General features: G+C 37.4%; 1 protein-coding gene across 1 annotated transcript in view; it reads right to left on the bottom strand.

Annotated features, from left to right (window-relative positions):
• The window catches only part of HSD17B12 (hydroxysteroid 17-beta dehydrogenase 12), a 165,233-nt gene that overhangs the window by 96,690 nt on the left and 42,228 nt on the right, over positions 1-26,315 (bottom strand). Inside the window, exons 2-3 of the mRNA XM_061201606.1 lie at positions 14,318-14,364; positions 7,253-7,328 (exon numbers count right to left, since the gene is read on the bottom strand). Of these exons, the coding sequence (XP_061057589.1) occupies positions 7,253-7,328; positions 14,318-14,364 (123 nt within the window). The remainder of the gene's footprint in view (positions 1-7,252; positions 7,329-14,317; positions 14,365-26,315) is intronic.

Below are 26,315 nucleotides of genomic sequence, written 5' to 3'. Positions count from 1 at the left end.
GTGGGATCTTCCCAGACCAGGGCTCGAACCCGTGTCCCCTGCATTGGCAGGCAGACTCTCAACCACTGCGCCACCAGGGAAGCCCTGGACCATTTTTAAAGTCTTTATTGAATTTGTTACAATATTGCTTGTTTTATGTTTTGGGTTTTTGGTCGCAAGGCATGTGGGATCTTAGCTCCCCGACCAGGGATTGAACCGGCACCCCCTGCATTGGAAGGCAAAGTCTTAACCACTGGACTGCCAGGGAAGTCCCTACAACTCATACTGATTGGCCTTGTCTGCAAAACTCATCAGGACAATGGTCACAAATTACACATGTCTTTACCGAGTTCTTTTACTTTACACGGCAATGTAATTATTTGCATAGGCTCACTAAGAATCTATCTTTCTCCCTACCAGGATATAATTAGATAAAACAAATTTGTAACTACCACCATGCCAGAAATGTTTAATTTAATAATAAATCTCACTTAATTAGGCATGACAAGCCCACTAGTAAGGAATTACACTCGCATATGGGGAAACAATGCTTCAAAGACCTGCCAGGAAACTATCCTGGTACCTGCTCTGTGGCTTGAGGAGTCTCAGTCTTATAGGTAGCACAGAATGTCACTTTCTGGAAGGCCAGGAACATTGAGTTATTTGAGGAACTTGGAGTAAGAGGATACTTCTACAGTCATAGGTACTACAGGCAAAATCATTAGAGGCAAACTGAATGGTTTTTTGGTTCCTGATGGCTCCTGACCTTGAAATAGGTGAATTCTAAGGGCAATAAAAATATTTCTGGCACTATAGAAGTGATAAAAAAATATATATATGACTCTAGAGGCTGCATGAGATTAACTCTAATCCTACTATCATGTGGTTCTAGTTTGTTTTTGGTTTTGTTTGTTTGTTTGTTTTTAATATTTATTTATTTATTTGGCTGCGCCGGATCTTAGTTGCAGCACACGGGCTCTTAGTTGCGGCATGCAGGATCTAGTTCCCTGACCGGGGATCGAACCCAGGCTCCCTGCATTGGGAGCACAGAGTCTTAACCACTGGAACACCAGGGGAATCCCAGTTCTAGTTTTATTAAACACAAAACAAAAAGATCTTTATGTGTTCAATAATGCCTCATTGTCCTTATGTAGCTGAAATAAGCTAAATATACCAAAGCACCATATTTACAATACTGATAGTGCATCAGAAAACCATGGAACAAACATGTTTGGTCAAATCCACACCTTAACTGCACAGATATGATCATAGGTAAGGACTGAAAAAGTGAAACTGATACTGTTCACCCTAACCTATTCCTCTGTCGACTACAGTAAGATTTATATTTCTAAAAGCTTTGCATTTCAAGAAATAAAGCCAGGAAATTTCAGGGCCATCCTAAAGGTTTTCACCCTGACATAAGTCACAAAAAAAAGAAACATCATATTTGTTTTTTTTACTCAGAGACAGAAATGTATTTTTATAATCAAAGCTTATTAAAAATGTATGCAATGAGAATTATTGATTGCCACATAATAATATGAACTATTAATAGCCCCATCTCTATATTCTGTGAACCAACAGGTTGTTCTGAAAGCCAGTCTCCTGTGCATTGTGCTTTACTGCAAGTAAAAACTCAGAGTTCAAAAATTATCCAGGAGTTTCTTTTCCTTGACAAATCAAAATCGATAAAAATACTTAATATATTCATAATCCTGGCTAACAATGATAATAAAATAAGCTTATTATATGTGTGATGACTTTCAGCATGTCACTTTCAGTGACAGGTATCCTTACAAAGAACTGTAATTTCATCTAAGCAGTCAATCCTGAGAAAGCATTTATCCATTGTTGGCGAAACATTTAGTTCCCTACGAAATTGTATATAATCCTTTTAAATTTTTTCTGAAGAACTTTTATGAGTAGACTGTCTTCCACATTCACCAGGAATTACTTCTCAAGGAATTACTTCTTGGGGATAGAATCCCCAAGTTTACATAATGACAGTAGCGAGTTAGAGGGTGAAAGGAGCCCTATTTCTCTCCAGTTGGCACTTAGTTTCTTTTTCAGTCTCCTCCTTCCCTCTGAGATAGGGAAGAAAGAGGGATGAGTTTAACCAACCGGAGTGAGTGTAAGAGCTGGACTAGGAGAGACAAGTTAGTCTAGTTAAATGAACTTGTTTGACTTCTGTTTCCTGACTGAACTCTGACTGATACAGAAATTGGTATCAGGAGTGGAAGCCCAAAATACAGACCTCAAAAGACTTTTATATCAGTTTGATGTGATGCAGTAGCATCACTACTAATCAAATTAACAGTGATTGCTGATTGCAGCAAAGTATCTACTGAAGAAGTGCCTTAAAGGATTTGAGTTTGGGAGAAATGATAACTACAAAGACTGGAAAAGCAAATCAAAACCACATGGAGATATCACCTCACACCTGTCACAATGGCTATCATAAAAAAGAACACAAATAACAAATGTTGGCGAGGATGTGGAGAAAAGGGAACCCTCCTACACTGTTGGTGGGAATGTAAATTGCTACAACCACTATGGAGAACAGTATGAAGGTTTCTCAAAAAACTAAAAATAGAACTAGATGACCCAGCAATTCCACTCCTGGGTATATATCAAAAAAAAAAAACAACCCAAAAATACTAATTCAAAAAGATCCATGCACCCTAATGTTCATAGCAGCATTATTTACAATTCCCAAGATATGGAAGCAACCTAAGTGTCCACCAATAGATGAATGGATAAAGAAGAGGAGGTGTATATATATACAATGGGATACTACTCAGCCATAAAAAAAGAATGAAATTTTGCCATTTGCAGCAACATGCATGGACTTGGAGGGTATTATGCTAAGTGAAATAAGTCAGATAGAGAAAGACAAATACTGTAAGATATCACTTATATGTGGAATCTAAAAAATACAACAAACTAGTGAATATAACAAAAAAGAACAAGACTCAGATAAAGAAAACAAACTAGTGGTTATAAGTGGGGAGAGGGAAGAGCGGAGGGGCAATACAGGGGTAGGGCATTAAGACATACAAACTACTAAGTATAAAATAAGCTACAAAGATATATTGTACCACACGAGGAATATAGCCAATATTTTATAATAACTATAAATGGAGTATAACCTTTAAAAATTGTGAATCACTCTACTGTATACCTGTAATATATACTATTGTCTATCAACTATACTTCAATAAAAAACAAAGACTGTGGTATGTGGCTTCTTCTGAATGCACTGGAGCTCTTACAGAAAGAAAATGACAAGCTTGGGTCTTTAAGCTTTCAAGCTCACATTTATGATCAGCATCCAGAGAACTTCTATGACAACCCCAATAAAAACTTTTATGTCTTATAGCCACAGAGCTCACCTGGCTAACATCAGATTTAACTGTGCCATCTGCAGAATTACAATGGAAGGTGAATTCCACAGACTCACCACGTTTCATGGATGAAAGCGAAACTGAATGAGAAAGAATGAGACCCTGAAACTGGGGATGAGGATATTTGGGTGGACTCTGCTGAAGCTAAGAATCTGGATACACACACTGCCCCCTCAATGCCACTCTGAGCCTCCCTTGTCAGTGGAAATAGAAATAGCCTGCTCTCCTGTATCTGAAGAGATTAGCTTTCCCTGGCTTGAAAATCCTGTAATAACCTCACCATAAATATTGGGTTGGCCAAAAGTTCATTCAGGTTTTTCCCAAACGAGCTTTTTGGCCAACCCAATATATGGGTAATTTACTTGCAAGGTAATTCCTCTTCTCCTCAAGACCTAGCTGGACCATCCCTTACCAACACCCGTAACAGGGTTATATACTGACATTCTCTGGGGAACAAGTACAAAGTCCGATTCATGAAGTAATAATTTATACACAAAAATAACTGTCAAATTTTGCTAATTTGTATTGGTAGAAACCTGGAAAAATCTGTGTGAGAATAGATTCTAAGAGTGTTAGACTAAGGAAAACAAAATATAACACCAGATTGGGCCAATATATTTTATATGAGTCACTTACTAGAGATTTAGGATTTAACAGTTAGCTTATACAGCTAGAAGGGGCTCTAAGAGTTAACTTGTTGCTGACTGAAACTTAGACTCCATGATAGCCCACATTTAATAAGATAGGGAGGCCACAACTTCCCATGGCATAATCTAGAGTCAAGGACCCAAAAACATAAGCAAATAGAAATGCTGGAGTGAATCTATCATTATAACTTACACACAATCCCTCTATCACTGTACCCCCCAGAGGGCCCAGTAGATAGCTCACTAAGGCTCCAGCTTGTCCATCATACGGGCAAGAGGTCATTAGTCTGGCCATTTAACACTCTGCCAGTCATAAAATTTGCCATGTTGCTACAACATAAGAACTCCCCATTTTCTCTCTCTGGTCCCTTATTTTTTCCTTCATGGTACTTACTACAAACTACAATTATTTATTTGTCTTTTTTTGGTTTTGTTTATTTTGGTTTTGTTTATTGTTTTTTTTTTTCCTATTTGTTTTTTCTGTCTCCTCCACTTGCATATATGTTCCATGAGGGCAAGGACAGCATCTACCTTGTTCACTACTGTATCCTTAACTGCCTAGCACAGTACCTGGTACACAGGCATTCAATAAAGATTTGCTGAAGGCATAAACAGAGTTAGTCTGTCTTCATCAACATTAAATTCTGGTCCTTCCTTCTTCTGGAATACATATGTTCAGGAAAACATTATCCTCTCAAAGATGATTTACATCTGAGTTAAAAACTTGTACAAACTTATAAATCTCCTCTGTGTATTTATTTCTTCAGCCTAGAATGGATGACCTGGTCTGCTGATATCACCTCTTCCATTACATTTGTATTATGCCCAGAAAAGCATTTTTCAAAATTTTCAACAACTAAAAAAAAAATATTTTTCCTCATAACAAAGGTCAATTCAGTGCCTTTACCATCTGTTCCTTCATGAAAAATGTTTGAACAGGATCCTGTCTTTCTCCAGAATCACATTTCTGCCCACAGTCATGTGTCACCTCATATCACAAGTTAACCAAGTTCTCAAATATCATTAAAGTATATCTTCTGACTCACTGGGCAATTTTTGTACAGGTTGGAGCACTTGCTGTGAGTGTCGTGAGGTAGCTTTTCTTGTTTCTGAATCAAATAAGTGGTGGATTCATTCATAGCAAAGCATTTCAAAATTCAACGTTCCATTTAATCAAAAGCTTCTATTTTCTGCCTATGAACGTTTATTTCTAGCAACTAGTAAGTGCATTCATTAACAGTTTTACACACACACACACACCACACACATACGCACAACATTTTTATCACTATAAGAGTTATTATACACATGATTACAAGTAACTAAGAAAGGAACAGTAAGATCCAGGCAGTATGTTCAGTTCACCTATTACATAAGTAATAACTACCTCAGGCTCCTTAGTGTCACGGCTTAATTCAAATTCACACCTTAGTAAAACTACAAGATTCTGTATGTCTTGGACCTTCGGGGTTGGTTTTACATAGTTGAAACCTTGAAAGTTAAAATCCTTAAATGCCCGAGACTTATCGAATATCTCACTTTTGTAAAGATCTGTGCTCTCAACATGGTTTAAAAAAAAAAGATTTAACACACGTTATACTAGGAATCTATGAAGATCTGTTTTTCACCTAAAGATAAAGTGCATCAATGTGTAATCTGTCCAACAGGACCAGCTATGGTCTGGGTAGAAATAATAACAAAAATATACATCTCACAAGGATGCTTGAAGGATCAAAGAAGATAATACATGCGAAGGAATAAATAAATAATAACGTACTATATAAATGTTAGCAGTAGGTGGTAATGTTAATAATAAAGTAAGTATGTTGTGCACCTTAAACTGCCATAATGTTATATGTCAATTATATCTCAATAAAGCTGGGGAACAAAATAACAGTAAAATACAGTAGATATCCTCTCTCATCTGAATGAATTAGGGCAGTTCGTTGTCTGGCTACATAGAGAAGTCAGTTACAGCAAGGAATCCTAGAAAATGATAAATATACACTGTAACCATTTTATTTTCATTTAAACCATGAATAAGTGTAATTCTTTCACCGATCCTCTGTGTAGGACAAAGTCCTTATCTGAGTTTAGATCTGCTACCTGGAATTCTAGTCTTTCTTACATAAACCACACTCATAATACATTATTTATAATTGCAGTTTCAGCTCTCATAAAATGCAGCAAAAACTTCAACACATATGAAACAATCAAAACAAATTTCTTCTTACTTTTTATAGTTTTCTCCAATATTTTGAATTTTTCTTGTTTACCCCTAACTTGACAGCCAATTTCTTTTTTTTTTTTTTTGGCTGCACCATGGGACTTGTGGGATCTTAGTTCCCAGAGCAGGGATCGAACCCGGGCCCAGCAGTGAATGTGCTGAGTCCTAATCACTGGACCATCACGGAATTTCTGACAGCCAATTTCTAAAAAAACTTACTTTTCCCAGTTTTTTCAGAGCTTTTAACTTAGTTATTGTATTCCCCTTTTTAAACTAGTATTGTATCAGTTTACAGAATATTAATAACAAATGCACCCAGCATAAGTAAGTTTAGAAACAAATACAACTGACTGTTCATAAGTAAACCATTTGACTTGTAGGAATAAAAGTAGACAAGCATCATACTGAGAAGCCTACAGGTCACAAATAGTCAGCATACTGGGAACACGAGTCAGTACATTTTACCAAGGAAATGGACAGCACTGGTATATCCAGCTGGTTGGTTAACTGAATGTCAGTTGAAAGAGTTTTTGCCATATTATAATTCAGGTTTCAAGCACAGCTAAGAAAAAAGTTCAAAGTAGTTTCCCTGTCACATGTATATATGCTACCTTTTGCATTTCTTCCTCAATCATATATACCATTTAAAGACAATGAAGTCAAAGAGTAAAAAAATGCAAGAATATTTAAATGAAACAACAGAAAAGGAATTCAGATATTTAAGGAGAACATGATAAAATGATCAGAGAATTTGACTCCTGACAAAAGAACCTAAATGAGTCAGTTAAAGACATTTTAAGCAAATTATAATAGTCCTATATTAGTTTGAAAAAACTGATGATCCATCTGTGAAACATCCCATTAACAGCATGAAAAAGCAGCTTTCGGAACTATAATTATGTCAATGCTGGATATCTGCTTGAAAACATTAAATTTAGACTAGCTATATTCCTTTTGTGATCATAACAGGAGGGAAGGGTGATGTGAGAACTTACTTATTTCACTGGAAACCTGGTTCAGTTTGTCCTGTGATCTGCTGATAAGGACAATCTTCATTCCACGCTTTGCCAACTAAAACAATAAAAGAGACACCAAACAGCTGAATGACACCTGAGTGTTTCACTTTAAAATGTAAATTATTGATAGATATAGTGTCATTTTAAGAAAATCTGACCATATGATAATCCAAGTTAAAAAACTAATAAACCCGAGGGCAATGAATGGGCAAAACAAAATGAAGACTTTACAAAAAGATTCCCCAAAGGGTTATCTTTCTCAATCAAGCTAGTATATAAAAGTCATAGGGTTTTAGAAAAAGGAAGACTTTTACTTTTATTTTGGACTTCTCTATACTTAGTTTTTTTTAATCATAAGTATCTATTACTTTTTTAATTGAAAAATTAGCTTTAAAAACGTTTTCATTTTAGAGAGGATACATGAAGACTGCAGAACTGGCAGAGAAAACCACAGTTAAAATGTTAGGAATTCCTAAAACTTGAATCAATTTTAAAATGTTTATTTAAACATTAGACTTTATGGACTACAAAGGCAAACTAAGATAGTTTATTGGATGACTTAAAAAAGAATTTCCTGAGCGGTACCCTCTATGTACTTCCCCAGTGCTGTGTAAGTGCTTCATAGAATGAATGATTTATGGGAACATGGTTTCTACCCCAGAGACCCATAAATATAGGGGCAGAGGAAAAAAACACTGATATACACAGAACTTTTCAGTGAACTACTCCAGACAGTATATAAATGAGAATAAATTAGGTGCTATGAACTATAAGTGATTTAGTGAACTAATTTTCCAGTCCTAAATCCTCAAGCCAACTTTTATTAACAGTAGTACTGCAAATGAGAAGATATGGAAAAACATTTTTTTTATAAAAATAATTAAGGTTGGTAATAATTTACTAAATTAATCATTTATAAAACATCTAAAGAACTCATGAATATATACTGATAGTTTTTCTAAACAATTAATGGGGGAGGAAGAACAAGGAAAAGCTGCTTTTTATAGAAAAACAGCATCTAATGTAAATGTAAAAGGACAGATATCATTAGCATTAAAAAATTACCATTTTTCTTCCCTAACATAGGAAAGGAAATAGCCACCCAAGTCCAGGAAGCGCAGTCCCAGGCAGGATAAACCCAAGGAGAAACACGCCAAGACACATAGTAATCAAACTGACAAAAATTAAAGACAAAGAAAAATTATTGAAAGCAACAAGGGAAAAATGACAAATAACATACAAGGGAACACCCATAAGGTTAACAGCTGATTTCTCAGCAGAAACTCTACAAGCCAGAAGGGAGTGGCATGATATATTTAAAGCGATGAAAGGGAAGAACCTACAACCAAGATTACTCTACCCGGCAAGGATCTCATTCACATTCGACAGAGAAATAAAAAGCTTTACAGGAAAGCAAAAGCTAAGAGAATTCAGCACCACCAAACCAGCTCTACAACAAATGCTAAAGGAACTTCTCTAAATGCGAAACACAAGAGAAGAAAAGGACGTACAAGAACAAACCCATAACAATTAAGAAAATGGTAACAGGAACATACATTACTGATAATTACCTTAAACGTGAATGGATTAAATGCTCCAACCAAAACACACAGGTTCGCTGAATAGATACAAAAACAAGACCCATATATATGCTGTCTACAAGAGACCAACTTCAGACCTAGGGACACATACAGACTGAAAGTGAAGGGATGGAAAAAGATATTCTATGCAAATGGAAATCAAAAGAAAGCTGGAGTAGCAATACGCATATCAGATAAAATGGACTTTAAAATAAAGAATGTTACAAGAGACAAGGAAGGACACTACATAATGATCAAGGGATCAATCCAAGAAGATATAACAATTATAAATATATATGCACCCAACAAAGGAGCACCTCAATACATAAGGCAACTGTTATCAGCTATAAAAGAGGAAGTCGACAGTAACACAATAATAGTGGGGGACTTTAACACCTCACTGACACCAATCCAGACAGAAAATTAATAAGGACACACAAGCTTTAAATGACACAATAGACCAGACAGATTTAATTGATATTTATAGGACAGTCCATCCAAAAACAGCAGATCACACTTTCTTCTCAAGTGCACAGGGAACATTCTCCAGGATAGATCACATCTTGGGTCACAAATCAAGCCTCAGTAAATTTAAGAAAATTGAAATCATATCAAGCATCTTTTCTGACAACAACGCTATGAGATTAGAAATCAATTACAGGGAAAAAAATGTAAAAAACACAAACACATGTAGGCTAAACAATACGTTACTAAATAGCCAAGAGATCACTGAAGAAATCAAAGAGAAAGTCAAAAAATATCTAGAGACAAATTACAAAGAAAATACGACAATCCAAAACCTATGGGATGCAGCAAAAGCAGTTCTAAGAGGGACGTTTATAGCAATACAAGCCTACCTCGAGAAACAAGAAAAATCTCAAATAAACAATCTAACCTTACACCTAAAGGAACTAGAGAAAGAACAACTAGCAAAACCCAAAGTTAGTAGAAGGAAAGAAATCATAAAGATCAGAGCAGAAATACATGAAATAGAAACAAAGAAAACAATAGCAAAGCTCAATAAAACTAAAAGCTGGTTTTTTGAGAAGATAAACAAAACTGATAAACCTTTAGCCAGACTCATCAAGAAAAAGAGGGAGAGGACTCAAATCAATAAAATTAGAAATGAAAAAGGAGAAGTTACAACGGACACTGCAGAAATACAAAGCATCATAGGAGACTACTACAAGCAACTTTATGCCAATAAAATGGACAACCTGGAAGAAATGGACAAATTCTTAGAAAGGTATAACCTTCCAAGACTGAACCAGGAAGAAATAGAAAATATGAACAGACCAATCACAAGTAATGAAATTGAAACTGTGATTAAAAATCTTCCAACAAACAAAAGCCCAGGACCAGATGGCTTCACAGGTGAATTCTATCAAACATTCAGAGAAAAGCTAATACCCATCCTTCTCAAACTCTTCCAAAAAACTGCAGAGGAAGGAATACTACCAAACTCATTCTATGAGGCCACCATCACCCTGATACCAAAACCAGACAAAGATACTACAAAAAAAGAAAATTACAGACCAATATCACTGATGAATATAGATGCAAAAATCCTCAACAAAACACTAGCAAACAGAATCCAACAGCACATTAAAAGGATCATACACCATGATCAAGTGGGATTTATACGAGGGATGCAAGGATTCTTCAATATACACAAATCAATGTGATATACCATATTAACAAATTGAAGAATAAAAACCATATGATCATCTCAATAGATGCAGAAAAAGCTTTTGACAAAATTCAACACCCATTTATGATAAAAACTCTCCAGAAAGTGGGCATAGAGGGAACCTACCTCAACATAATAAAGGTCATATACAACAAACCCACAGCAAACATCATTCTCAATGGTGAAAAACTGAATGCATTTCCTCTAAGATCAGGAACAAGACAAGGATGTCCACTCTCGCCACTATTATTCAACATAGTTTTGGAAGTCCTAGCCACGGCAATCAGAGAAGAAAAAGAAATAAAAGGAATACAAATTGTCACTGTTTGCAGATGACATGATACTATACATAGAGAATCCTAAAGATGCCACCAGAAAATTACTAGAGCTAATCAATGAATTTGGTAAAGTTGCAGGATACAAAATTAATGCACAGAAATCTCTTGCATTCCTACACACTAATGATGAAAAATCTGAAAAAGAAATTAAGGAAACACTCCCATTTACCATTGCAACAAAAAGAATAAAATACCTAGGAATAAACCTACCTAGGGAGACAAAAGACCTATATGCAGAAAACTATAAGACACTGATGAAAGAAATTAAAGATGATACAAACAGATGGAGAGATATACCATGTTCTTGGATTGGAAGAATCAATATTGTGAAAATGATTATACTACCCAAAGCAATCTACAGACTCAGTGCAATCCCTATCAAATTACCAGTGGCATTTTTTACAGAACTAGAACAAAAAATCATAAATTCTGTATGGAGACACAAAAGACCCCAAATAGCCAAAGCAGTCTTGAGGGAAAAAAACAGAGCTGGAGGAATCAGACTCCCTGACTTCAGACTATACTACAAAACTACAGTAATCAAGACAATATGGTACTGGCACAAAAACAGAAATATAGATCAATGGAACAGGATAGAAAGCCCAGAGATAAACCCACGCACCTATGATCAACTAATCTATGACAAAGGAGGCAAGGATATACAATGGAGAAAAGACAGTCTCTTCAATAAGTGGTGCTGGGAAAACTGGACAGCTACATGTAAAAGAATGAAATTAGAACACTCCCTAACACCAGAAACAAAAATAAACTCAAAATGGATTACAGACCTAAATGTAAGACTGGACACTATAAAACTCTTAGAGGAAAACATAGGAAGAACACTCTTTGACATAAATCACAGCAAGATCTTTTTTGATCCACCTCCTAGAGTAATGGAAATAAAAACAAAACTAAACAAATGGGACCTAATGAAACTTAAAAGCTTTTGCAAAGCAAAGGAAACTACAAACACGACGAAAAGACAACCCTAAGAATGGGAGGAAATGTTTGCAAACGAATCAACATACAAAGAATTAATCTCCAAAATATACAAAGAGCTCATGCAGCTCAATATTAAAAAAACAAACAACCCAATCAAAAAATGGGCAGAAGATCTAAATAGACATTTCTCCAAAGAAGACATACAGATGGCCAAGAAGCACATGAAAAGCTGCTCAACATCACTAATTATTAGAGAAATGCAAATCAAAACTACAATGAGGTATCACCTCACACCAGTTAGAATGGGCATCATCAGAAAATCTACAAACAACAAATGCTGGAGAGGGCGTGGAAAAAAGGGGACCCTCTTGCACTGTTGGTGGGAATGTAAATTGATACAGCCACTATAGAGAACAGTATGAAGGTTCCTTAAAAAACTAAAAATAGAATTACCATATGACCCAGCAATCCCACTACTGGGCATATACCCAGAGAAAACCATAATTCAAAAAGACACATGCACCCCAATGTTCACTGCAGCACTATTTACAATAGCCAGGTCATGGAAGCAACCTAAATGCCCATCGATGAATGGATAAAGAAGATGTGGCACATATATGCAATGGAATATTACTCAGCCATAAAAAGGAACGAAATTGGGTCATTTGCAGAGACGTGGATGGTTCTAGAGACTGTCATACAGAGTGAAGTAAGTCAGAAAGAGAAAAACAAATATCGTATATTAACGCGTATTATGTGGAACCTAGAAAAATGGTACAGATGAACGGGTTTGCAGGGCAGAAATAGAGACACAGATGTAGAGAACAAACGTATGGACACCAAGGGGGGGAAGCGATGGGGGTGGGGGTGGTGGTGTGATGAATTGGGTGATTGGGATTGACATGTATACACTGATGTGGATAAAATTGATGACTAGTAAGAACCTGCTGGATAAAAAATTAAATTAAATAAAATTCAAAAGTTCAGAAAATTACCGTTTTTAAACCACCCTAGTAACAACTAATTTAAGCAAAAAACAGCAACACATGTTGGGTGGAAGATTGTTGGGAAATGAAATATTCATACAGTCTCAAAGTATCATCCCACAGATTCTTTATTAATTACAAAGGGGAAAAGGTACTTTTATAATGGAAAATTATGGTAGACAACATCTTAATAAAAGATTTATTTTAACATAATCAATAAAGGAACAAATGGACTTCTTGTGGCTCCTGATAAGATAAACTCAAAATACAGTATCACCTGTGTAGCATTCCTGCTAAAAAATGTTTAACTTGAATCTAATCATGAGGAAACAATCAGACAAATCCAAACTGAGGAATCTACAAAACAACTGGTCTAGGTTTTTTCAAAAATGCCACTGTTATAAAAGAAAAAAGAGAAAAAAAGGAGGGGCTGGGGAACTCTCCTAGTCAAGAGATATGACATTAAGAAGCAATGCATAATCCTTAAATGGATTTTGGAACGAAAAAAGAAGCTCTATGAAAGACATTAATGGGACAATTGGGAAACTTGTATCTGGACTGTATATTGTATAATAGTACTGCGTCAAGTTAAACTTCCTATGTGTGACCACTGTACTGTGGTTACAACGGTGAATATTCTAGTTCTCAGAAGCTTCAAGCTGAAATATTTAGGAGTGAACTGTTACAATGTCTGTAACTCCCAAATAGTCCAGCCAAATTATAATTATAATGATAAGTTAAATGTAGCAAAATGTTAACAGCTGGCGAATCCTTGTGAAAGGTGTATGGGTGTTCATTGTATACTCTTCTTCAAACTTTTCTGTAGTTTTTATACTCAAAAAGCTGGGAAAACAAAGGATTTTTTTTAAAAACCCTTTTTAAAGAACAAATGAGAGATTCAATGGATCTGTCAGGACCTTCATCACAATCAGGCAATATCAGAGGCTATTGGTGCCTCTGTGGAACTGGAAGGCAGGGAAGCTCTCCTTCATAGCACTGCCAAGGCTCCTGCTTTGTACAGTGGTCTTCAAACTATCATGGTTTCCCTTCCTTCAATTACATTACAGAGAACCTGAATCTTTTGCCTGTGTCTGTCAATATCTGTCCATCACAGTCCTTCTTGTGAAAATGACGCCATGGACTTGTTTGGAGATGTAACCACTCTCTAATAATCTTTCTACCTTTTGGAAAATAATCCAAAACAATTAACTTTAAAAACTGAGAACTGTCTATAGTTACACAATATAAAATAAAATTACACTAAAATTTTCACAACTCCAACTTTCCAGGATAAAAAGTTTGACACACATTTTGCACAAAAGTTTGTTTTAAAGTTGTGTTGAAGCAAACATAGCATTTCTAACAAGATCGAAACAAAGTACATCTATTATATGGTGCAACACTATATTTGTGCTTTTAACTTCAAAAATCAAAACTACTATAAGAGATCATTCTATATCTGTTCTTATATTCTTATACCAAAAAGAAAAGTCTTGAAAATTACCTACCTCTTCTGCATATGATTTTCCAATTCCATCAGTACTACCTGTGACAACTGAGAAAAGAAAAAAGTAACAGTTTAGTTTAAGAATTACAATGTAGAACTTACCACAATTAGGACCCACCAATTAGACACAAGAAGACCTGTGTAATACAGTTGACCCTTGTACAACATGGGTTTGAACTGTGAGGGTCCACCTATACACGGATATTTTTTCCAATAAATACATACTACAGTACTACACGATCCAAGGTTGGTTGAATCCGCAAATGCAAAACCTCGGATGCAAGATCCAGATACTGAGAGCCAAATGTAAAGTTATACTTGAATTTCCAACTGCATGGAGGGTCCGTGCCCCTAACCCCCCCATGCTGTTCAAGGGTCAACTGTACTTGATGTAAAAGATGGAGCAATTACCAGTGGCTCAAATTTAGGAATGAATACCCATGACAATGGCTAAAATTTAAAAGACTGCAATACCAAGTGTTGACAAGGATGTGGAGCAACTAGAGCTCTCATACATTGCTGGTGGCACTGTAAATTGACACAGTCATTTTGGAAAAATGATTTTACATTATGTCCAGAAATAAATGTGTGCCTATCTATGACTTAACAATTTCCAAGAGGTAATAGGCATCATGTCTACCAAAACAATGTCCATGGTAGCTTTATTTACGTACAGTTGGTAAACATGCCCAAATAATAAACTACAAGAGAATGAGTAAGTAAATTAAGATATATTAACACAATACGCAATGAGAAGCCCACGCACTGCAAAGAAGAGTAGCCCCCCCTCGCCTCAACTAGAGAAAGCCCACGCACAGCAACAAAGACCCAACACAGCCAAAAATAAATAAAATATAATAAATTAATTTTAAAGAGGTTAAAAAAACAGATATATTAACACAATACTAAATAGCAATTTAAAAAAAAACTACCAATACACTCAAAACAAGAACAAATCTCCCAGACATTATGTTGAGTGAAAAAAGCCTGAGATAAAAGTGTACAAGCTGTTATGATTCCATTTATGCAATTTCAAAAAGGGCAAAACTAATCTATAAAGATAGAAGTGATAATGTTGGCTACCCCGAGTAACAGGGTAGATGACAGGGAAGAGGCATTAAGGGAACCTTCAGGATGTAGGAAATATTCTGTATCTTGTTGTGTATGTGTGTATGTAAAAATTCATGTAGCTGTACAATTAAGTACACACTGTATCTGTTATACCTTAATAAACTTTTTTTTAATTATAGGTAGTAGAAATTGAATAATATCTATTTCTTCTATGGGAGAGCATATTTCTCTTAAAACCTCTAAAACCTTATGTAGCATAAACATTTGAAAATGATAATGGGTCAGGCTACACCATGGTATCTTACCTCTAAAATACCGGAATCATGTTTGTTGCAAATTCATAGCATGGTTTTGAATAGCATCCCAAAAGGTTAGGGATGCCCCCCGAACTTCTCTATGAGTTTTCCCAAACCATTTATAAATTATGGAAAACAAGTTATGGTATAAAGTAGGATTTTCTTGTATTTGTCTTAAAACCACTTCTTTGAAATTACACATGGTCCCTACTTTTACTATGCAGAAATATGGCAAACATATCTAAATTCTTCCTAGTCATATCTTTCATAATCATAATAGATTATGAAATAATGGAATAAGTTATGAAATCATATCTAGATCTACTTATCTATCTGTCTCCATCTCTTTGTCTCCCCTCCTCTATCTCCTCCTCTTTTTCTTCCTCTCCCTCCCTGCTCGCCCCACCCCCTGTCATTTGTTGAAGACATTAGGTCATACATTTATACTTAACCAGCCTGTCATAGGCTGATTGCATCCTCCTGATGTCATTTAACATGTTCTTCCATCCCCTAAAAGTTAGCTGTAGATGATCAAATTCAGGTTTGATTTTTTGGGTAAGAATACTTCATAAGTGGGCTTCCCTGGTGGCGCAGTGGTTGAGAATCCGCCTGCCAATGCAGGGGACACGGGTTCGAGCCCTGGTCTGGGAAGATCCCACATGCCGCGGAGCAACTAAGCCTGTGAGCCACAACTACTGAGCCTGCGCGTCTGGAGCCTGTGCTCCCAACAAGAGAGGCCGCGATAGTGAGAGGCCCACGCACCGCGATGAAGAGTGGCCCCCGCTTGCCGCGACTGGAGGAAGCCCTCACACAGAAACGAAGACCCAACACAGCCAAAAAAAAAAATTAATTAATTAATTTTTTTAAAAAAAGAAAAAAAACAACAATAACAACGAAAACCTTAGATTAGCTTAGAGAAAACAAAATCTAAATTACTGTTCACTTCCTTCTATCTTTAAAAAAAAAAAAAGAATACTTCATAAGTGATATTGCATATTTCCATCAGGAGGCACATGTTTGCTAACCTTACTTTCTGTTTTATTAGCAGCCATTGATGATCACCGCTGAGACACATTATTTCATTAGAGATTGCAAAATGGTGATATTTGAATTCTATCATCCCGTCTTCATTTAGTAGCTGGAATAGTTCCATAGAGAAATGACTCCTCATCAGTTATTTGATTACAAATGATACAGAGTTTGCACAGGAACACAAGATAAATGTTTGATTTTTTTTCTCCTTTACCAGTTTTCAAAATAAATTGGTTCTCTGGCATCTCCCAAAGGTAACTCATGTATTTTTATGATTGTGGTTTTGTTTACAAGAAACATTACTAACTCATGGATTTAAACATTCATAGCAGAACCCATCTATATGAAATTAAGTATCATATGAGAGTTCCTCCAACCTCATGATCAATTCAGTTGCATATTTCTGTAACTCTTCATCTCCTGAGTATTTTGGAAGTATGGGGACCCAAGTTTTATACTGTATTCCTGTTACTGATGCACTAATGTGTCACACATGAAGTATAAACATTTTCTAACTGTTTCCAATTCTCTCCTTTTCCTTCTGTGATAAACTTTTCTGCTCTCTCCAAGATCCCCAGAATCTCACCTCCTCGCCGCTTCCTTCAAAGGCTTGTTCAAACTCCACCAACTAATTCCACTGTTCAGATAACTTCAAACAAAAGAAACCTCTCTCTCCCCTGAGCTCCCTTAGCCCTTTACATGCACTTCTCTTTCAGCACTTACCACTCTCTACTTTGAATTGCATTTTCTTACGTGTACATGTCTTAATTCTTCTACCAGATTCCAGGCTCCTTGCTATGTGATGTGCACAAGGTAGGTGCTCAGTAGACATTTGCTGAACGCATGAATGATGCTCACGTTTACTTGGTCTTACAAACTACAAAACACACAAGACTTGGACGATTTCCCTGAGAACCTGGTTTCTCAAAGTTCTTCACTTTACAAGTACAGTACCTTATATTCTCCTAATCTGTCTGCCACTCAATCTGTCCATTCACAGAGCCTTTGGTACCTAGATTATTCTGTTTATTCTCTACAACTGTGGAGCAAGCAAATCCTATATGTGATTACAGCATTGAATCAGTGGCAACATCAGATTTTCTCAGATTGTGTGCTTTAAAATCCCTCAATAAGAAATGCTCAATAATTAAACTACAATAAAGTCACTCCAAATAATACATCTAGAATTTCTGGCTGGAATATACATATTTCAGAAGAACACAGATGACTCTGGGGGGGGGTGTGTGTGTGTGTGTGTGTTTGTGTGTATTTAAAATTGCCAACCCCAGGCTGAGCTAAAGCAGCATACCACACTTTAAAAATAGTCCTGGAGGACTTCCCTGGTGGTGCAGTGGTTAAGAATCCGCCTGCCAATGCAGGGGACATGGGTTCGAGCCCTGGTCCGGGAAGATCCCACATGCCACAGAGCAACTAAGCCCTTGCACCACAACTACTGAGCCTGAGCTCTAGAGCCCGCGCGCCACAATCACTGAAGCCCGCACGCCGAGAGCCCGTGCTCCGCAACAAGAGAAGCCACGACAATGAGAAGCCCATGCACTACAATGAAGAGTAGCCCCCGCGCGCAGCAACAAAGACCCAACACAGCCAAAAATAAATAAAAATAAAATAAATTAAAAAAAAAATAATCCTGCATAGCTCAGAATATGCCAGGACTAGAGATTATAAAATTTGCCTAAGGGATATCAAACCTTCCTTTTCCAGATTCTCCAGTTTTTGGAGTTTGTAGTGGGTACTGTTAGAGCACCAACCACATCCTCCCTTCCAGCACAGAGGTCTTCAGGCAGTCCTCTTGCCAGGAGTGTTATCTGCTGTCAGCTCACAAGTGAGCATCTCCCAGGAACTGCCCTCAGCCAAAGGGAGCTGCCTTGCCCGAGGTTACAGTTCCTCCCCTGGGCAGTACATGTCTAATGACTGGTCCACACAAAGATCCAGCTCCCTTCTTCACTTAAGCATCTCTGAAGCGCCATCCCAGGTTCAGAGCTTCCCATGGGATCAGGTTTGACTCCTGCATCACAGTTTGACTTCTCCCTCTGCCCTACTCGGCTTCCTTTGCTTCCTCACAGGTGCTCTTCCTGATAGCATCCCCCAAAACACCCCCCCACATACACACATCTCACTGTCCCAAGTTTATTTCCTGATGAACTACTGACAGCCTACAGTCAAGCTCCTTCTTTTCAAGGTGATTTTATTTATGTCTAAGTAATACATAACTTAGTCCAAAAAAGATAATAGTTACAAATTTTTAGACCAAAAACAGCAGGACTTTACCCCTATCCTTCTGCACCTTCCTATTCCATCCCCAGAAGCAACCATTTTCATTGCTTTTAATTGTTTTTCCTTATCTTTACATGTTCTAAATTCTATGTTACACTGTAATTTCCTGATTCATCAATATATTACTTGACTCATTAGGGTTGATGAGAACTTTCACTCCCTTTATATTTTCCCCATCCTTCCAATGAAGTTGTATCACAAGATTCTGTCACTTGTCAGTGTTTACCTTATTGTAATATTGCAACTCAATTCTGATATTAACCACCCAGAGTTAGTACAGATCCCACAGGTTAAATACATGTTCCCCAGCAAAACTGCCCACAATGCAGGCACCAGCCACAAGTTCAGGGGTCCCTAGGCCACCAACACTTGTGACTACTTGGCTACAAAGTTCCCGGTTCCCATAACTCCTCAGGTTCAATAATTCACTAGAATGACTCACAGACCTCAGGATAACTTACAGTTCATGATTACGGCTTTATAATAAAGGATACAAATCAGGACCAACCAAATGAATAAGCCACTTAGGGCAAGGTCAAGGGCGGTCCCAAATGCAGAGCTTCCATGCCTTCTCTGAATCAGGGCAGGTCATCCCCCCACCCTCACCCAGCACATCAATCTGTTCACCCACTAGGAAGAATCTACATCAAGCTTCAGGGTCCAGAGTTTTCAGTGGGTTTCATTGCAAAGGTATGGTTGACTGAATCATTGGTCACAGGACTGAACTCAATCTCCAACCCCGCCCCCCTTTCCCTCCCCAGAGGTTGGAAGGTTGAGTTGGTATCACAAGGCTCAAAGCTCCAATCTTCTAACCACATGGTTGGTGTTTCTGGCAGGACCAGCCCCCATCCTGAAGCTCTGTACAGTCCCACCTTGAGTGATTTCATTAGTATAAACTATCAGAGCCCACCATAAATAACAAAGACACTCCTATCACTTAGGAAATTCCAAGGATCTAGATGCTCCCTCCTAGGAACAAAGGTCAGTCAAATTCTTTATTATACAACAATTACTGCGGCTAGAAAAATATATTATCCACTAGTGAACCAAACAGTATAGTAGAATTACATTCTCTTTCCTAATCAACGTTTTTGTTCTCCTGGAGTTAAAATTGCCTTTTTATTGCATTTGCGTAGTTCTCTTTTTAAATTTTCCCCCAGTCTCTAACAGCCTCTCAATATAATTTTCCGCATGATCAACCCCATCAATTTGTTCCATTAGTTTTTTTTTTTCCCCCCCTTAAAGATCACCTTCACACAGCACTCTAGCTTTCATCCTACTCCAACCTGGAATACTCTGTGGCACAGCTATTGTTCTAAAACATAATCTTGGGAATTCCCTTGGACTGTCTCTCCTGGGTTGAAGCTCTTGTTTTCTAGATCTTGTTCTATTCCCTCATTATGCAGCACATCTAGCTTCCCAAGAAAGGATGCATGAAGATACACTTTGTAAACATTTTGAAAAGTAGATTTTAGATTTTAAAATAAGTTTTAGACTTACCAAAAAAAAAAAAGTGAAGATAATACAGAGTATTCCCTACACTCCAAGCCAGTTTATCCTATTACTAACATCTTACATTAGTATGGTAAATTTGTCACAATAAATGAACCAATTATGATACATTATTATTAACTAAAGTTCATATTTTTTCAGACTGCCTTGTTACTGAGTGTCCTTCTGTTCTAGGATGCCATCCAGAATATCATATTAAATTTAGTTATCACGTCTCTTCATGCGACAGTTTGAAGCAAATTTTTTTTACATTTTTATATCTTTAAAAATAAAGTCTATATTCTAACTTCACACATAATAGTTTAACTAGTGTGGACAAAGAATGTCGCCTGCCATATCAGTAAACAACGGATGTTGAGGCCATCAAGCCATAGCCACCCCCAAGTGTGCACCCTGAGGGGATTCAGGATGGAGAAAAACAGGATACTGGCCTTTTAGGGTGCATATCAAAGGAATGACTTCAATAAACGCAGTCTCTTGCATCTTCCCACACATGGAAAAGCACTAAATTCATTAACTCGAGAAGTCTGGTTTTCTTTAATTAACAGCAATCTTTTGATTACTTGGTTTTGTTGTGAAAACTCCTATGTATCCCCCCCCCCTCCTCCCTTATCTCCCTCAGTGCTATTTGAGAGGCTGTCTCCTGGGCTTAAGTCCTCAGTATGTCCACCGAATAAAACATAATTTTCAACTTTTAGGTTGTGCATTTTTTTTTAAGTCGACACTAGGTATGGAATTCTAAACAGATCATTTTTAACAAAAAATTAAAAACAACTCTCCATTGCACCAGTATTGTTTAAAAAGAATGTTTCACCATTCTCATTTCAGACAATTTGCAAATGAACTTTTTGGTCACTGGGGCTTTTAGGATTGTTACTTAATCTTTAGGACTCTGTCATGGTAACAGAGCTTGGGCTGGGTGCTTTTCCATTCATTGGTGCTAGCACTGATGGGCCTTAAAATCCATGATCTTTAATTCTGGCAATTTTCTTATGTATTAATTCTTTGATAATTTCTTCACATTTTTCTCTAGAATTTCCATTAATCAGAGTTCAGACATAAGAGTTTCTCTACTAATCTTACTTTTCTTCTTGTTTACTTTCCTGGAAATTTCTTCAACTTTTATCTTCCAAATGTTCTATTGACTTTTTAAACTTAGGTTGCCAATTTTTTAATTTTGAAGAGCTCTTCTGTATTGATTGCTCTTTCTCTTTTTAAAGCAGTTTATTCTTATTATAAATCCATTATCTTCTCTTATCTCTGAGGACATTAATTAGACTTTGTTTACATATTTATACTTTCTTCTACTCTTTTATTCTGTTTCCTGTAAGTTCCTTTTGATTGTTTTGGTCTGTCTCATCTTGGAGGCAATAACATGGCAATTAGTGTACATGGGTGGGATGACTATACTGTGACCCCCTCTATAGGGTAATCGATGGGCAAACCAGCTTTTTGATTAGGGAATCCACAAGTCAGTATCTGCATTTTCTCTAGGACCCTTCAGTATCTCTTAAGCATTTCCCAAATTCCAGTCTTCTGGCTGCGGGGTAGTTGGGCAGCTATTAAGTCTGTAGACTTTTCACTTAACCCCTGTTCTCAGTCTCGTATCTCACCTCTGCCCTCTTCTGTGCTCAATTTTCTGGAGTCTCAAACACATCTGGTTCAGTGCCCTTCCCCATCCCTGTCTTTTGAGGTACCTGATACTTCTAATTCCTGTGCTTTTCTGGGGTGCAGAGTAAACTTGCTTGCTTCCCAATGGTGGACCATCCATGAGCACTCAGGTGTCGGCTCGGTGAGGTAAGTTATCACTCTTCCAACTTCATTTGCTGTGACTGGGGATGAGGGATTTCAGAAGTTCCCTAGTTTCATCAAAATGGTGCTTTCTGTTCCTTATTCTCCTAATTATTAGAGAGGATTTCCAAGAGAAAAAAGGCTAGAAATACTGTTACTTGGCTATTTTAAAACTGGAAGTCCCCCAAGGTCCCTCTTAAACATTTTAAAGTAGACTAAGTTGAGAATAAATACTAAACACACTTCTCAAAAGATTTAGCTTTCTGCTCCCAACAAGAACGTTTTTTCCCATCATCTGCTATTAACTATCAAATTTAAATCAAACTAACAGTTTTTAGAAACTATTATGTGTATGACTACAGAGAATACAATGATGTATAAGACCCACTGTGGATATTAGGTGTTCCATAAATCACCCATTTCACGGTTAAGGCTTCAAATATTAAACAGAAATAATATGACTTTAAATTGTATAAATATTAAAAATTTAGCCTCTGATCTTTTTAGATAGATGAAAATATCACTTTTCCATATTCTGATAATTCTCAAAACCAAATGCAGAACTGTATAGTTACACATAAGTCAGATACTGCCTCACAAGTATGTTTTTTTCCTGAGAAAATAGAAAAGTATAAAAATTATTTTTATGGGCACAAAGAAACAAAAAATAAAATTGGAAACCAAGAGCCTCCTTTATTCATCTCTGTAAGCACCACTGCAGTTCTATAATAATCAGAGTCATGTACAATGGCCAGGCAATGGGGGATCAAGTATCATTTCCCCATCAAAGGAAATGACAAATTCTTTAGTTCTCTAAGTCATATGATAGGTAATATTTTTGAAATAATGTACAGACACAACCAAGTCATCTGTCAAACTTTACTCACTCATAAAAGTTTTACTTGATGCCAAAAAATAATAATAATAAATTTGTTTATTTAAGACAGGGAGGATGGGGACAAGGATTATCCTGCCTTTGCTTTTAAAGATATATTCTTTGCTTTAAAGCTACATACCTTCCAACAGTAGTAGCAGAGACAGCAGCTCATAGTTGGATAGAAAAAAAATCCTTGGGTCTTTCCTGGTGGCACAGTGGTTAAGAATTCGCCTGCCAATGCAGGGGACATGGGTTCGAGCCCTGGTCCGGGAAGATCCCACATGTGACAGAGCAACTCAGCCTGTGCGTCACAACTACTGAGCCTGTGCTCTAGAGACCACGAGCCACAACTACTGAAGCTAATTAAAACATACCTTAAATCAAAAGTCTTTTGGCAGTTGTTCTGGGGCACTGGGGAAATACAGGGAAGAGGTTACTATTTTTTACTCTTCTTACTGTTGGTATTTTTTAACCGTGTGCTTGTATTGCCTTTCCAAAAACAGAAGTCCTTTCCTACCAGGAATAGAAAGATGGTGTAAACTGATCCAGCAGGTCCTTCATCTATTCCAGTTTCCCCAAAATCAGTGTAGCACTGCTTAAGTCAGTGTTTCCTAAGGTCACCTAATACCGTCTTAAAACTGATTTTTAAAAAATTAAATTTAATAGAAATCTTAATTACTGGACTACTATTTACTTAACTACTTGATTATTGTAAAAGACTACCAGTTTCAATAAATATAAATAGATTAGTGTAAAATACGTATGTAAAAAAACCATTAACATTTTAAAATATTCATCAGTGCAGTACCTAAGATCATTTCTTGGTAGGTCTTTTGGGAAACACGATCTAAGCACTATCACCCTGATATACCTACCACCTTGCAATGAAAACTAAATGAAACAAAGACCAGCTTCCAAATCATCCAAATTAGAAATACTGCTTGTTTTTTGCATTTTCTTAAGATGAAAAAATTAAGCACTCATAGCCACACCGAAAGATGATGCAATGTGCAAAAACAATCCTGGGGACCCATCCTTCTTATGTTATATACACACATGCGCCAGAGCCTGCTGTCTTCCTCAGTACCCATCCTTCCCTTCCTTCTTTGCAGCAATCGTGGCCTGGAATACAACCTCCCTAGCAGCTAGGTGTGGCCATGGGATTAAATCTTGAAAATAAGATGCAGTGTTGTGAGGGACTTTGAGAAAGGCTGCTTAAAGGAGTGACTCAGCAGGGAGAGGCCCCTTTCTGCCCATCGTCTAGCCAATTCAAAAAATGATGGCTGTAGCTCCAGCAGTCTTGAACCAGGAAGTAACCTTGAGGGTAGAAGCCATGGGCTAAGGTGAAGGAACATACTCGTAGAAATCAAGGTTTTTCATGACTCCATGGAATTTCTATGCCAGGTTTTTTTTTCAACCAATCAGTTCTTCTTTTATTAACTGCTTACCACAGGGAATCAAACATACACAAAAAGTGGGAATTCCCTGGCAGTCCAGTGGTTAGGACTCCGAGCTTCCACTGCAGGGGTGCAGGTTTGATCCCTGGTTGGGAAACTAAGATCCTGCATGCTGCAAGGAGCAGCCAAAGAAAAAAAACAAAAAACAAAAAACAAAACAACATACACAAAAAGTCTGTCTGGTCTTCTTTAAACTGGGTGAAAAATAAATAAACTTCTACATGGTTAAAGTCACTATTACAGGGCCAGAAAAGCAAGAGTAAGCTGTCAGTAAATTGTTAAAACAAAATATTTAATATTGATAAAATAAATTTTCATATCTTGAGGTATGGGGAAGCCATTCTGGCTTATATATGAGTTAACTTGCATTTTATTTTAACTGAAACAGCCTGTTTGTGGCCTATCAAACATACACTGTACATCTGCTTTAATTATTAAAGAAAAGGGCGCACTGACAGAAGTAAAGAATGTCCACGTTAAAAATAAAGATTAACGGTCTCCCTTCCTGGGACGCCAATGCTGGTACTTCTTTGATGATAAGACTCCCTCCGCCAAGGCCATACTGACTCACCGTGTACATGCTGGTCGTTTTTTTGGAAAACTTGAAGAAATGTATCCCTGAGTTGTTTAATGTTCTTTCTTCCGACAAGATATAAAACCGTACTGAAAACCAGGCTTCTCAGGAGCAGTTTCTCAAGAGTTATCTGAAGGCTGTTTTCCCAGCTATAGTCCTCAGTTCAGTTCAAATAAAACTCTTTTACTAGTCTCATTATTGATCGTTTATTGATTATTTTCATCAACAGTATTCACATCATTATAAGACTATTTGCTCAAGGTACTTCATTGATATTATCCAGTTAATTCTCACAACAGCTCTCACCCTAGTCTAAGCTATCATCCCAACACACAAGGACTTGTGCAATGACCCTTTCAGTTCCTTCCCGCTTGATTCATGCAATACACAGCTAAGAATTATCTTTCTCAAACACCATTTTTATGATCTCATTCTTCTGTCAAGAAGCAACAATATTTCCCTATTGCTAATTATATAAAACCTGGAACACAAATCTAGTCACGTCTCCCCATTGCCACCACCTGGGGCTACCAGCATGCATCTCCCACAAGAACTACTGCAACAGCCTTCTAACTACTTCACCTGCTCCCTTTTTTTTTTTTAATTAATTAATTAATTAATTTTTATTTTTGGCTGCATTGGGTCTTTGTTGCTGCACGCGGGCTTTTCTCTAGTTGCGGCGAGCGGGGGGGCTACTGTTCATTGCGGCGCGCGGGCTTCTCATTGGGTGGCTTCTCTTGTTGCAGAGCACGGGCTCTAGGCACGCGGGCTTCAGTAGTTGTGGCACTCGGGCTCAGTAGTTGTGGCTCGCGGGCTCTAGAGCGCAGGCTCAGTAGTTGTGGCGCATGGGCTTAGCTGCTCCGCGGCATGTGGGATATTCCCAGACCAGGGCTCGAACCTGTGTCCCCTGCATTGGCAGGCGGATTCTTAACCACTGCGACACCAGGGAAGCCCCTTGCTCCCTTTCTTATTCCTCTCCAACTCACTCTCCGCACTGCAGCCAAAGTGATCACTCCATTGGGCAGATCTGACATCACTTCCCTGCCAAAAATCTGTCAGTTGTTTCCCAGTGCCCTTATTCTTCACAAGGTCTT

The sequence above is a fragment of the Eubalaena glacialis genome, chromosome 10 (assembly GCF_028564815.1).
Source record: "Eubalaena glacialis isolate mEubGla1 chromosome 10, mEubGla1.1.hap2.+ XY, whole genome shotgun sequence".
NCBI lineage: Eukaryota > Metazoa > Chordata > Mammalia > Artiodactyla > Balaenidae > Eubalaena > Eubalaena glacialis.
Note: the sequence above shows the minus strand (reverse complement) of the source record. Positions and strands in the feature narration are given on the sequence as shown.